Here is a 14830-nt window from a genome sequence, read left to right as displayed (position 1 = left end):
AATTAAATAAGAAATCCTATGGGTTTATACAGTGTGGTCTGATCTTAGGAATAAACTTTCCACGTGATGTTGAATTCATAAACTGTCCACGACGGATTAGAACTAATAATCACTCACAAACTGATCCAATTTTATTTTATTTTTTTAAATCCGCAGTTCAATCTCAAAACAAACCCAGCCAGCCCTAGTGTTCCTGAAGGGTTAATACAACGAATACCCAAGACACGAAAGCTCCTCAGATTTGTCCGAGGTGTGCACGGCTCCCCGGACAGGCTTACTAGAAATGTGACTAACCAAACCATCGATGTCACCACACTGTATTGCGCAACACCTCTGTTAGTTTGCCCAGAAGCGAGGCCTAGAACAATAGAGTGCAGACGGTGTCGCACCTCACTCGAGGGGAAAGACGGAGTGATGTCATCTGCTGCGTGGAAACGTCCTGAGGGTCCTTATAAAACGTCGTCAGACGTCAGCGTTTTCTTTTTATTAACAACTTACAAAACCACACGAGACAAACGGCACGGCTCTGACCCGAAACCGTTAGACCCGAAGGAGTGATGACTCGGGATTCTGGTCCGGCCGAGACGTTTACGATGGCTTCATCGGACTGATCGTTTCAAGCGTCTGAGCCGGACACGAACGGAGCTCGTTTTAATCGGCCTTGCTTTCGTTCACACGTATGGTTTGCATAATCGAAAAGAAAGAGAGATACCCCGCGCCGCGCTCGCTCGCGTTCACACTGAACCGTGCTTGCGTGAGGTCACCGTGCCTCCCGCACGTGCGTTTCTGCTTAAAAGGAACTGTGGGCCGCGTGGAAAAAAAAATCGAACACGCTCCAGACTAGTTTTCTGTTCGTGCTCGAGAACAACCGAGCGTTTTCCTCTTTCATACGGGAAACACGGAAAGCGCTCGGTTAGCTGACAAATCTCCTGATCAGAAGCCAAATGGCGAAACCAAAACAAATCCTCGTCAAACAGGAAACATCTGTCAGCACATGTGGATTAAGTTCAATCCGGGGGAGTACCTAGACGAATACCGGTCTGAATGTTGAAGTCAGTGTCACTGTAGGGTCAGCGTACAGAAGGGATAGTGGGTGGTGTTTACTAAAAACTCAACATACTCTGGGGAGATGAGCAACCGCTAAATCCCCCAGTAAAGTGACGACAGTTTCCAAGGACGGTCGCACCAGTCAGCGGTAACGATTAGCTGATTAGCACGGACACCCATGCACGCACCCAGCCAAGGCTACACAGTGTGTAAAAGACACATTTGTAAACGTGCATGCGCACTCACACACACACACACACACACACAGTAAAACCATTTGGCTGCCATGCAAGACCCAACCGCACTAGTAATGTTGTGAAACAGATATGTCTTGGGAAGTCCGGATCTGCAGGCTCGCACAGAGGCCTGTATAGAGTATGTGTGTGTGTGTGTGTGTGTGTGTGTGAAAGAAATGCAAGGAACGGTAACCAATGACTGGCTTCACTGCTTTTGGAAAACTTTGCAATGCACAGTCTGAGTTCTTGGAAAGCTGTGAGTCAATCCAAGCAGTCAGGCTTTTTCTAAAGAAATGTGTACATGTGTGTGGTGCGCGTGTGTGTGAAGAAATTCAGCGGTGAGTGAGTGCGTGTGCGCGTGTGTGTGTGTGTGTGTGTGTGTGTGTGTGTGTGTGTGTTTGGTATGAGATGTGTAAAGGAACACCAGGATGTGTGGTGGGGGCGTTAGGAGGAGGACGGGTTACTGGTACTTACATACATGTGCCGTGCCATCTAGAGGGGGAGGGGAGGGGGAGGGGGAGGGGAGGGGAGGGGGAGGGGGAGGGGAGGGGGGGTCGAAATGATAAAAAATAAAAAATAAAAAAAAATATGCTGCTTCCTTTATTAAACAAATCGAAGTCTTCAGCAAATCGTTAAACTCCGATATTAACTTTCAAACACGCTTGAGACTTATACAGGAAGTCTCTTTCTTTCTTTACGAACACCGGCGTGTTATTTTGTGTGCTTTCGCGTCTCGCTTAACAGAAAGCAGGGCCTCGGGGTCGACGGAGAACCGCCTGGCGACGATTACCTGTAAACTAGTGCTCTGATCGGAAAAGGGCGAGCTGAAGAAAGTGGTGACGATGCTCATGACCGTCTCGGTGACGTATCGCTCCAACGTGGCGTCTGCGTGCTTGCGGTCGCTCGTGCTGTTGCAGACCTGCGAGGCGTAAACAATAACAAAACACAACATGGTGCAGAAATTAACACCACGCATACGTAGGCCATGCTGAGTAAAGTCAGAACCCGGCTCTGATTCACCCTTCCTGTGTCAGGAATCGCAGCACAGTGACGCAAAGATCACACAAAACAACATGGATGACTGTAACTCTGTAGCACTTCAAATTAAACAATGCACTTCCACGTCCTGATTAGCAGTGTCTGCTAAACCGGTTAGAACTCGCAGCTTTGCAGGGTTCGAACACATATAGATTGTGAAATTAAATGTTTATTGTACAAAATAAAAACCAATTGAAAAAAATGTTCAAAACTCGCTCCTGACGCTACGATCATATCTACTGAACGGGAATTCCACAAACATCAGAGGTTTTTCCTCTGAACTCTTAACTTCACAGTGTCTCAAGACGTCTCATCGCTCCACGGATTTAAACGCAACACCCGTTAGCGGCCGCCCTTCCTGTTTTTCTCTTTCACACTTTAAATAACCTCAGAAATCAACTTTATCAGATGGAGGAAAAAAAGAGAGAGAGAGAGAGAGAGAGAGAATGCAAATTCATCACTTCTCGCTCCCCCGATGGTGGATTCAGACGTGCTGAAAATATCTCGCCTATCTGCGGTTCTATCTGGTATCCGACAAAAAAAATAAATAACCGGGGGTTCAGAAACTGCTTCGGAGGCGATTACCCGGCATATATCGACCAGGAAGTTCTCAAAGAGCTTCCACATGTGGTTGCTCGTGTAGATCTCCTTCATCTCCACTTCTGTGTCTACGTAGCAGTGGTTTAGGAAGTCGATGTACGCGATCTTCACCTGTAGACAAACGAGACGATTGATAAATAAATAAATAAATGGATAGATAGATAGATAGATAGATAAATCCACGCGTACACCATGACGAGAGGGAGATACGTGATAGAAATACGACTTCTCGAGACCGGTATATACGCACGACTAAAACGGGAACTACCGAAAGACCCGACCGGCTCTTAGATACAGGATGACAAAAGTGTTCAAAATTGACTTTACTGAATATTTTTTCCCCTTGGAGTGTGATGAAAATCTTCAATCACTTCCTGTTTTTAGTATTTAAAACGGAAATAAAGTAGAAAATAAATAAATAAATAAATCGGATCGCTTTTACACAGGGAGCAGGTATCAGTGGTGTCGTGGACGCATTAGTTATATGATTTATATTATTATAACGGCAAAGCTAGTATTTGCGATACTTGTTCGACGTGTCACCCGGTGGGATCGAGTCGTGGTGAGTACAGCGAACGGAGGGTGGACGGTCTGACCTCGGGGATGCAGTCCTCGTGGGTGACGACACGGACGATGTCGTCCAGGGGCAGCAGCGAGTTGCACTTGATCTCCGTGTAGACGTTCTTGCCCTCGGTGCACACGGCCAGCAGCTCCACCAAGTGGATGTGGTACATGAGCGGGCTGTTCTCGTCCATCCGGTCTCGCTCCGAGCGCATCATCTGCACCAGCGTCTGGAACGAGGCCCGGTCGTTGTAGAACACCAACACGTCCTCTCCGGCGTTCACCAGCTACGATCAGATGGAGATGGAGATGAAAACGAAGCGAGAAGGAAACGAGCGTTAAAGTTGACGGCGCTTTAAAAGTCGCCCACCTCTGCCATGACGATATCCTGGCACTTCTTGATGAACTTGTTCTCGGCCTTGACGATGGTCTGCAGGAACTTGAGGTACTGGACGTGGCGGCCGTGCGACTCGATGCAGTGCACGAAGTGCTGCACTACGCGGTCGTTGATCTCGCTGCACAGCTGGAAGTTATTCATGAAGATGTGCTGCATGGTGACGGCCTCTAGGATCTACAGGGGGAGAGCAGAGTCGCGGATAAACGCAACCGGTGCCGCAGTACGGCGGACTAAATCGCTCTACAGAGAGACGGGAAGGTCGTGTCACGGTTAAACACACATTATAGAGGACACGTAGTGCTGGGATTATGAGACTTTTAGTCATGAGACATTTCAGGGGATAAATATGAATGTTGTATATTCAATAAAACAATCAACAGTCTCAGTATTGCTCAATTTCCTAAGAGGCCATGCTACATTTCCATCTATTCCTCATCGCTACAGCCTTTTTGTATAGGAGTTTAGTAGGTGCATTCGTCATGGAAACATATCCCACTGCAGATTACCAGAAGGTCTTATCTGTCTTATCAGACCTTTCAGGACACGCACTAGATGCTGGATAACCCTTATGAGTTTCCCATGAAAGCCAACCAGGACTTTTTTTTTTTTTTTTGCCCCCATGCAACACAGATGTTAATTTCCATGGACTCACCCCTGGATTGAGGAAGAGGTTAATGTGCTTATGGAGCAGGGCTTGGTTCTGCTGGTTCCCGGCACAGAAGTTCTGGAGGAACTCGTGCGCCAGCTTCATGATCTCCTGCATTCGAACGTCCTCGCCCTGCCGAAACCGAAACGCACCTCATTACCGCATTTAGTTTACGGCTTTATTTATTTATTCGTTTGTTTGTTTATTTATTTATTTATTTAAACTCTCCCCAAACCAGGGTCCTTAACAGGCCCCTTCGTTTTCAAGAGCGTACCTTACGAGACACCTCATCTCTTACTACACGTCTTACTACATCTGATCAGCAGCAGATCTGACCACATCCTGATGCTCATAATTCTCACCACAGACTTCTGACAGCAGAATCTTCTCATAGGAAATCTCACCTTCTCGTAGGGGATCTGAAGTAGCTCGAGCACCACCGCGTGAGCTCCCATGTTCCTCAGCAGCCTTTGCTGCTGTTTCTTACTCTTCTTCCCCGACGCGCCCTCCTGAACGCACAACTTGCTGAGCCGTAACAGGATCTTCGCCGCGCGGGAGCGAGAAAGAAAGCGACAGAGAGTTTTTTCTTATTCTGCGTCGGTTCTGTATCTCAGATCGACGACATTTCATTCAACAGAATAATCAACAGAAGGCAGATTAAAGTACGAGTAGGACAGAACGAGTACGTGTGGACGAGAGCACGTGAGGAAGCAACAGTGCACGAGCGCGTTGTTCGAAACACGTGCCTTCGTTCCGACTTATCATCTACGGTTCTGAATGAAGGAGTTTAATTGGTGTTCGTTGGGCCGTAATAGCATGTAACAACCACTTCACCACTATGTCATGGTGCTGCATTGTGTAGATTTGCAGGTGTGTGTGTGTGTGTTGACTATAGAAATAAGGCACATTTACCTCCTTGACAACCCTGTAATTATAGCTGCTAGTGTTCTCCATTTGATTTTTCTCCATGCCACTTGAGTCACCCTGCATAACGAGGGAAAACAAAACAGGCCACTTTCAAACACAGTAATTATTCAACAGCAATCCAAACAAGGGCGAGCACTGCCGAAATCACTGGCTATGTGTTGATCTGGGGGGGGGGAGAAAAAAAAAAAAAGAAAGAAGAGGCACCAGGCTCTGTTTTGTTTTGTTCCCCCCCCCCAGGTGAACATGGGAAATGGACCCACATTAAATAAAGTAATTTAAATTACCGGGCTCAAATCCTGACCCGCCCGAAGCTGACATACTGCTCCTGGATAAATATTTCAACACTCGTTACCCTGAGAAGTGTGAACATGATTCTAAACTAATCAATAATTCAACACACACGTGACAAGGTCTATCCACGGTCAAGCAAGTTATATTTTGTATAACATATATATATATATATATATGTATATCTCGGGGTGGGTCTCGGAGATGAGCCGATGGGATTATATTTATTTCCTGCATAACGTTCAAACCTTCTTTTTGTGGTCAGATTCAGATGGACCGTCGCCTCCGTCCAGCACGTCATCCCCCTGGCGCTTGTACACCCACAACTCGGACTTCTCCACGATGGAGCGCAGCTGGTCTAGGTCAGACTTGATCTGCTTGTAGTTATCTACATCCTGACTAGTCACCAGGAGCTGGACCTGAAGATACAGTGAGAAACACAGACAGAGAGAGAGAGAGAGAGAGAGAGAGAGAGAGAGAGAGAGAGAGAGAGGTCTGACTTGGGGGTTAGAATTAGCAGCTCATGCAAGTGGGTTAAAAAGAAAAATTTCGTTTTCAGAAACAAAGAAAAAGGGAAAGTGTTGTGTGTGTGTGTGTGTGTGTGTGTGTGTGTGCATTTTATTTAGACACTTACTGAGCCAAAAGGTAACACTAAACCTCTCTGAAAGCTGAGTGTAAGCGTAATTGAGTGTGTGCGTGCGTGTACCTGTTTGAAAGCCATGAGCACTTCCTGTCTCTGGCTGAAGTGTCTGAAGAGTAGGTGTAAAGCCCCAGACACCAGCGGAGGGTAATCATGCATGGTGAGGTGCAGAAGAACCCTCAGGAACGTTCTGCCTCCGTGGTCATCGAGGTCTAGTGGGGTGTTCTCCTCGCTGATTGGATAACAACAAAGAACCTTTCAAGTACCAAAGGACAAAGCACTAAACATGCTTCGTATATATATATATATATACACTCACAAACACAAGTATATACCTTGCACCAAAGATCCCTTCGGCCTGCTCTTCGATTTTCTCAAAATCTAGTGCTGTTGAAGGCAAAATGGACAAGCAAATTAAAATATATATATATATATATATATATATATATATATATATATATATATATATATATATATATATAAGAAAACTCTTAAGAATTACGCATGCGGTTCAAGCTCTCACCTGGTATACTATTAGGACCATCCCCATTAGCAGTAGCTGTAGTAGTAGAATTCCCACTAGTGTTACCATTAGCATTAGCATTAGGATTAGGCAGAGTGTCAGTCTGAGTGTTGCTTCCGTCAAACTCTTTTTTAAAAATGCACAGCAGGCAGGAGATCCTGTAGTCCAGGCGCACGTTCAGGATAAACTGCAGCGTGAAAAAGACAAGCACGAGTTCTTACGACAGTCCGGTTAATAAATAATTATACCACCAAGTCGACTGACTTCTTACCAACCTTTCCCTAGTGAACAACCTGCACCCATAGAACACTCTGCATGTATAAAATACCATCCTAAAGGCTTTACATGCACATTACCTACGTACACGGTGAACGGACACAAACACGGGCCTCGTGTTACCTGGAGGATCTCGATGATCTTCAGCTTGGTGTCCATCACCAGGATGTCCTCCTTCTCAGGCTCCGTCTGGGTCTTGCCCACCTCTCCATCCGTGGGTGCTGCAGGGGTGGAGGGCAGAAAGCCGCCCCCTCTTAGCACAACCTGGGTCATCAGTTCTCCGACGCCATGGATAGACCGCATAACATTGCTACCTGCAGAGATGGAAGAAAAAAAAAAACGTCACAGATCAGCTAATATCTCTTTTTTTTATATCTATATCTATATATATATATAAATAAAACATAACACTTGACAGGTGACCGATTAAACGCCACCTTTGTTCTCGTCGCCTTTCTCCATTTTGTTCATGGGATATATCGTGCTGACGTGAACGCAGTCTAATATGGCTAGCAGGATCTTGGTCAGCCGCAGCAAGTCACTGAAGCTGTAGAAGCCGAAATAGATGAGGTTCCGCGCCAAGTTCACAACCTGGATGGGGACAAGGTAACGGATTCAGACACTCGGAAAACAAAAAGACGCGACGGCTGACCGTGCTGGAACGGGAAGCCTGCGGAAACTCGCCTCAAACGTGAGCTTGTTCTTCTCCTTGTCCGAGAAGGGAACGTTCTGACACACCACGATCCTCAGGTAACTCTCCACGAACTCCATAGTGAGAGCGAAACGCTCCTTAATTTCATCTCTGGTAGTGCCGTCGTTATCGTAACTGAAAGATTAAAAAAAAATACGTATATTAAAAAAAGATGATAAAATCATCCAACTAAGAAGAAACATGCGGCTATGAGAATATATGATGATGATGATGCTTTTATACGGAAGCTCAGGGAAATAACTAAATAAAAGTCGACGCACTCATCGATGGCGATCTTGGAGGGGATCTCGGACCACAGGCGGGCGTATTTCACAGGTGTAACGGGTTCCTGGGGGTCGCGATCCACGTGCATGTGCAGCATGAGGCGGCAGAAGGAAGCGCGCAGGTCATAGGGCAGGTCCTCGTCTGACATGCAGTGCAGGATCAAGTCCACGTCCAGCTGACCCGAGATTTTATTGATGGCCAGATACTGGCGGTCGAGGCACATGCGTGCAAACAGGTTCAGCTGGTACCTGACGACAGGGGAGGGAGAACAGCTGACATTTCAAACCAGGTACTGTGAAAAAAATCCCATTCAAATGAGTCATTTCCTAGATTTCATTCAATCGTATTCGTATCATTCAGGGCGGGGCGATACGACAAAAAATATTACCTCACCATTCTTGAGGACATTTCTACGACACACTGTGTGCATCACGATACATAACTTAGCTAGCAAACTGTCCGCAATACAGCAGTAAAATAAATAAATAAATAAATAAAAATACGCTAGACTGACTTCGACGATAATCATCTCGGTCTTAAAGAAAAGTAAGATTTGGGGGGGAGGGGGGTGGTTTTTACTCCGTCAAATCAACAGCGTCCGTTCAGGACCATTTCATTCGCACTTATTAAAAACGTTTAAAAAGAAATACACCACCATACCAACGATATCTCAGAAAAAAGTGTATCGCGTATATCATTTATCACGATACCCATATTACATCGATATATATCGCCTGGCCCTGATATCATTCCCTTGACGGTATTCTGATCGTATTTGTGTTGTTCACTCGTCCTGTGCGCCACTCGAGCAGGTATTACCTGTAGTAACTGACAACCTCCTGGTCTTCCTTCTGGCCTTCCTTGGCATCCTGCGCCAACTCCTTGATGCTCTTGCTCCGGATTTCCTTCCCGCTGTCTTTCCAAAACAACCACACCTCTTCCACATCTTCCTCTGTCTCCAGTGGAGGCTCTCCGGCATTCAGAGTATCGATCTCAAACCGAGACAACACAAGTCTGAGAGAGAGTGAGAGAGAGAGAGAGAGAGAGAGAGAGAAAGAGAGAGAGAGATAATCAGAAGAACATGTTTACAGAAGCGTACAAACACACGGGGGATTTAAGGTACAAATCAAACTGTTTGTTTAAACCGTGAAGGTGTAGTTACACGGTGCGTGTATACAGACGGAACCGGTGCTGGTGTGGAGGTAGCGAATGTGTTCTGAGCTTCCATGAGCTTAATACGTGTAGATGAGGGAAATTACAGATATAGACGTAAAGATACGTAAAGGCGGTTTCGCACGGAAGAGCTCACTTGGTTTCTATGAGGATGTCGGCATTAGCTGTGTCCAGCACCGCGTTACAAATCAGCTCCTGTGTGACTGGGATGGATTTGCTCATCGACACACACAGATCGGAGAGGTAATCCAGAAACCTGTGTACACACACACACACACACACACAAGAAAATGAAGTACAGAGCTATCAGACCTCTTATTCTATTAAAAAGATATTGACATGGGTCCTGCGTAGAGCCGTGCAGGTGAAGGTTCTCTGGCGCAGCATCGTACTTATTATTCTGTCACCTGACGTTATTTTTTCGTTTTATTTGATCGGTTTATTAAATTTGCTTTGTCAGACACTCATCGCTGTGTTTGATTATAAACACTTTAAGCACACCCTGTCCTTTCCCCTATATCCCTTCTCTCTTCTATGTTTTGGCTAGGTGCTTATTAGTTTTCCATTTTCTCTCCACCCTCCTTTTTTTTTTTTTTTTTAAAAAAAAAAAAAGCATCTGTCCACACAGAAACCAGCTCCGCCCCTTCTTCGCCGCTCACCTAGGCTCACGGTTCTTTCTCACAAGGCTGACGAAGGTGTCGATCTCAGCTGCGGTGATGTGCTTCTCCAGCAGCTTGCGGTTATTATGTAGGAGTGCCGTGATGGTGTCCTCGGCCAGCACGTCGTAGCCGATCTGCTTCTGCATGAACCGGAACTGCTTGGCAATGTACTCCTGCACCGAGACAAGGGGAGTCAAGCGGGTCAGCATACTGTCAACGGCAAAAGTCAATAAATAAAAAAGCACGCGCGGCTGCAAAACGAATCCGATATTGCTCCCGATTGGTCCGTGTGTCCCGTCTGATACGTGAAGGCAAGGTACGGCATCAACTATAGGGCCTGTTTCCGCTCCTGATCCAGCTCATAAAGCATAAAGAGACTGCTAATAAATTGTTTTTTCTACCGATGGACAGTTTTGTTCTTTCGTTGCCGTGTGGCAACACCACGCCGATAAGCCAAAACTTACTGTGGCTCGCGTTGCCATGTCCACGAAACGCGTACCTGCAGGCTTGCGTGGCTCTCATCAACGACGAGGACATCGTCGTTGTACATGATCCAATCTACGTGCATCATTTTTCGTCCCTTTGGGTCGAAGACTATTACTGCATGTACCTATAGAATATAAAACTATTCTCTAGAATATTCTAAGGCACCAGATAAGAGGTTATTACAGACCACCAGATGCAGTCAAGAGTCAGGAAACCATGCTCACCCTTGCGACAGAGATAAGGTCTAAACAGCTTGGACTGGAGGAAGCGCGACACAAAGAGTCTTTAATGCTCTTTAATAACCGCTGCGCATTTCACAGAACTACTATATCAGAACTGAACACCGCCAGCTCGTAAAAACCCTCCTTAGATTAGACTCTGTGCACGTCAAGTTCACAAAACAGTGCCGGTCTGTGTTACAGAACAAACTCATGCAGTCAGACAACAGTGTTATTCTGGAAATGACAGACAGGAAGTGCGCATGTCCTCAGAGTCTGACTCCGAGTCTATCTTTTGCTTCTAAGATACATTTTTTTCCAATATGTGTCTGGAGTGCGCGCTGTAAAAGCGAGTGCCATTGTGGCCCCGACTATGTATATTATTTTTAAGCAAAGTAAAACCATCCTCGATCGAAGTAAAGATACTGTGATATCTTCTGTGGCCACAGATATTATCTATGAAGCATTCTCATCACAGTTCCAAGTAAGCAAGCAACATCTCACACCCTCAGCAGCTATTTAAAAAGCCTTAGATTTAACCGTGGCCTTAAACTCATGCGCATGACGCAGGATAGATATAACACGAAAGAAGCGCTCGGCTGGGTCTGCTCTCGAGTCCGTGTACGGGGAGAATTACCGTGTGATCAGACGCGTGACATTTGGAAGGAAGTGCACATGCTTGGGATCGGCTGCGCAATGCATCGCTCTGTGAAACTGATCCTAGTAGCTTTAATAAAACATGAAGCAGGTCTGTTTCGGTTTTGCGGCGTTTCGTCCGTCGGCTCGCCGTAGCTGCCCCGTCGGCTCGGCGTAGCTGCCCCCGTCGGCTCGCCGTAGCTGCCCCCGTCGGCTCACCGTAGCTGCCCCCGTCGGCTCGCCGTAGCTGCCCCCGTCGGGCAAAAGACTTAAGCTGCTGAGAAAACCCGTTTCGAAAATCTAGTCCGAAACGCTCGTTTTGTGTTTGGATGGAAGATCCTGGGGGGGTGGAGCTTCGTGAACATGGCTGGGAATGGGGGCGGGGCTTCAAGGAGTTATAAAAAGATTAAAGATCAAATCTAAACCTCCTACATAACGATTGGAGAGCTAATCTTGAGGGGGGAAAAAAAGAAGGCAAATTTTACCTAATGTACCTAAGTGAGCAAACACACACACACACACACACACACACACACACACACACACACACACAAAACTTGACTGGCTCATTGTATGAACCTTTACACTAGCTCCATGGGCGTACGTTTTGATAAAGACTAAAAAGGTCTTCGGTAAGTCAGTCTGTATAAGGGCACAAATGTAAATGTTCATCACACATGATAACATCTGGCACATCTGGAACGCCACAGGTGTATTTAACGCTGAGTAAAGACCCTCAGTGACACCCACCTGGTTCTTCCTGTAGTCCTGCTGGGAATGGCGGAGCACTCGGTAACACAGCCGACAGATATGTCTAAAAGGCGCGTGTCTCTGATCTCCGAGCTCCTCCAATCGGAGCATGGGCCCGTCGCCGCTGTCTGTGAACGGAGCCTGCAGGAGCTTAAAGATCTACGGGAGAGAACAGGGTACGATGTGGGCGAACACGTCAAAGCGCAAAGACCGCACGAACACCAAACATACACACGATAACGGTCAAGTGGAATCCCTGGTACTGCGTGTGTAACAATACAAACAAACATTAAGGCGTGACGTAGAACGGCCCGAACCTGTTTGAGGATGTTCTGCTCCCGCATAAGTTTCTGGCGCTCGCGGTTCGGCTTGTTTACCATAATCTCCAAAACATCCTGCCCACTGTTAGGGATGTCCACCACAAAGAACACCAAATCCTCCAGCAGCTTGGTCACAAACCTTGCGCAAACACAAAGAGACACAGGACCATCAAGGTGTCCACTTAGGGCCCAGCTTATATTAAGACGTCTCCTATCCAAACCTATCTGTGAAACCTCGACGAGACGTCATGTCATTTATCGAGAATCCTAAATTAGATATAAAAACCCTAGTCTCACACGTGATCTTGATTGGATTCCCGTCCCGCGTACGGTCTGAACAAGACTGCACATAAAAAGCAGGAATCCAAATACCAAAAAAAGTGGGGGTTTTGGGTTGTTTTTCTTTTTTTTTTTTTACAGATAAAAACAGTTAGAGACAACATTTTTTTTTTTTTTTTAAAGAAGTATAGTTCTCTCAATGCTACAATATTTGGAAACGAAATCATTATAAGGCACTTTGAATATAAACCTGTGCTTAAGTTAAGTTAAGTGTCATCCTAACCCCTTTATAAACCAGTTATAAAACCGAGCCTACACCATGTCCTAACTTATTTCTAAACTTCAACGTGCACGAGCTTAAGGTTTTGTTTATGTCCTCATAATTCTCATGTGAATGCTCCTCGATGATCTCTCTCCAATACTGCTTTCAATTTGGAATCCTTCCAACAGGATGGCCCTCAGGAATTGAAGATGGCTCATAAGCCAGTCTTCCTGAGCCAAATTATTATTACTCTCATTACAGACACACGCCCGTTATTGGCAACATCCGACGTGGATTGTTACATGACGTCAGTGCGGAGGTTTTCATATCCCCCAAAGCGCACGCGTTGTTTTACCGACTGAGATTCACACGGAGGTATCGAAGAGCAGACGAGTGACATGCGTGTGTGTTAATTTAGCGTGTGAATGGAGGAAACACGGCATCGGTGCGACACGGCATCCCTCGCCCTAGATATTACAAACTTGACTGAACGTGGTTCGTTACATTACCACACACAGAAACGTCCACTCGATCTGATCTCGTAACAGTAAGTCAGCTATTTTAAATTCCCAGAGCGGTCGAGTCCGGTGTTTAATCCTTTAAAATAAACAAAAAAATTTCTAGGTCCTCTGAGTGTACAAGACATGATTACTGGTATAAACATATGCACTATTGCATCAGAGCACATTTAAGCTTTCCCCGCTCTAGCCTGACACGCCTTAGGGTCCTACCTCCGTTCGTTCTGTGTAATAGTGCCCTTCTCCAGTTTACCAGCGATGGACGCCAACACTTTACTGGCATCGTTGGCGAAGTCCAAGTCCCTGACCTCAGCGGGGGGGACGGGCACGATAGCAAAGGCCTCCTTGTCCTCCTTGATAGCAGACGTGCCGATCTAGATAGATCAGGGACGATAGATTCCATTCAGAAAAGCTGGTTTACGGTCAATCTGTTTTTAGAATCTGACAGAAACAATAAACAAACATCGCCGGATCATCTCGGTTATCTAAGCAAGAAAGAGACAAATTTACCCGGAGCATGACGGGTTTTTCTTCCTCTTTGTCGATGGGGTTGTTGGTGCTGTGGACCCATGTGTTTGTGCACAGGTGCCGCAATCGTACGTACGAGCTCCTAAAGGAAGAAAGGACAAGTGCGGGCAGAATTACGATCAGACTCAAGACCGCAAGACGGATACTTATACGTATAACATCGAGCGCTTTAATTACTATCATGTTTGGAGGATGTCCTCTGAGCGCAGTTTATTCACAAACACCCGACTCGTTTAAATCGCCCGGATGAATATCCGAACGACGAGAGTTATGGGAGATGTGAAAGGAAAACGACTGTGGGTTAAAATACAGCACACCGCACAGCAACTCCAATAAAGATTACATCGAGTGAGCCAAGCAGCAGCACGGCGAGTTACTGCCTGAACAAGCAAAGCACAGATCCGCTCCGTGCTTCTGTCCTCGAGGCAGGAGGTCACGACCTGGCGCTAGACAGCATGTCGAGAACGTTTCCCTCGTCTAATTAATTAGGATACATCGTGCTTTCCGTCTAGGGTTATTCATAAACATTTATTCGCTTGAGGTTATATCTCTTTACAAAGAGAAACAGTTTTTATATTTTATAAATAGCACTCTTTGTGCTCCTGGGAAGTTTTCCCTTACAGCTGGGGGATAAGAAGGTATTTCAGTACTTTAGATTTGCCTGAGAGACAAAGCCGCACGGTTTAGAAGAGGCAGTCATGTGAGAGCCTCCGAGCATCGTTAATTTAAGAACGCATGGGGTGAGGAAGAAGAAAGCCTTTTCAGATGCCTGCACCCCCCCCCCCCCCCACCCCAACGCACCCACCCCACCCACCCACCCCCCAGCGCGACGCATGTGACTCGGAT

At 46.2% G+C, this 14830-nt stretch overlaps 1 protein-coding gene across 9 annotated transcripts in view; it reads right to left on the bottom strand.

Moving 5' to 3' along the window:
• The window catches only part of itpr1b (inositol 1,4,5-trisphosphate receptor, type 1b), a 115480-nt gene that overhangs the window by 75121 nt on the left and 25529 nt on the right, over positions 1-14830 (bottom strand). For 5 of the 9 annotated variants that reach the window (XM_053652970.1, XM_053652972.1, XM_053652973.1 and 2 more), the window contains 23 exons: positions 13967-14066; positions 13670-13830; positions 12395-12536; positions 12078-12236; positions 9988-10160; positions 9465-9584; positions 8975-9169; positions 8152-8403; positions 7864-8005; positions 7617-7770; positions 7303-7493; positions 6904-7090; positions 6716-6767; positions 6447-6612; positions 5989-6159; positions 5438-5509; positions 4930-5067; positions 4532-4657; positions 3853-4053; positions 3518-3769; positions 2907-3032; positions 2074-2202; positions 1758-1775 (listed from right to left, as the gene is read on the bottom strand). In XM_053652970.1, the coding sequence (XP_053508945.1) occupies positions 1758-1775; positions 2074-2202; positions 2907-3032; positions 3518-3769; positions 3853-4053; positions 4532-4657; positions 4930-5067; positions 5438-5509; positions 5989-6159; positions 6447-6612; positions 6716-6767; positions 6904-7090; positions 7303-7493; positions 7617-7770; positions 7864-8005; positions 8152-8403; positions 8975-9169; positions 9465-9584; positions 9988-10160; positions 12078-12236; positions 12395-12536; positions 13670-13830; positions 13967-14066 (3427 nt within the window). The remainder of the gene's footprint in view (positions 1-1757; positions 1776-2073; positions 2203-2906; positions 3033-3517; positions 3770-3852; positions 4054-4531; positions 4658-4929; positions 5068-5437; positions 5510-5988; positions 6160-6446; positions 6613-6715; positions 6768-6903; positions 7091-7302; positions 7494-7616; positions 7771-7863; positions 8006-8151; positions 8404-8974; positions 9170-9464; positions 9585-9987; positions 10161-12077; positions 12237-12394; positions 12537-13669; positions 13831-13966; positions 14067-14830) is intronic. The other 4 variants (XM_053652977.1, XM_053652971.1, XM_053652974.1 and 1 more) reach the window with 1 other exon arrangement.

The sequence above is a fragment of the Ictalurus furcatus genome, chromosome 21, assembly GCF_023375685.1.
Source record: "Ictalurus furcatus strain D&B chromosome 21, Billie_1.0, whole genome shotgun sequence".
Classification (NCBI taxonomy): domain Eukaryota; kingdom Metazoa; phylum Chordata; class Actinopteri; order Siluriformes; family Ictaluridae; genus Ictalurus; species Ictalurus furcatus.
Note: the sequence above shows the minus strand (reverse complement) of the source record. Positions and strands in the feature narration are given on the sequence as shown.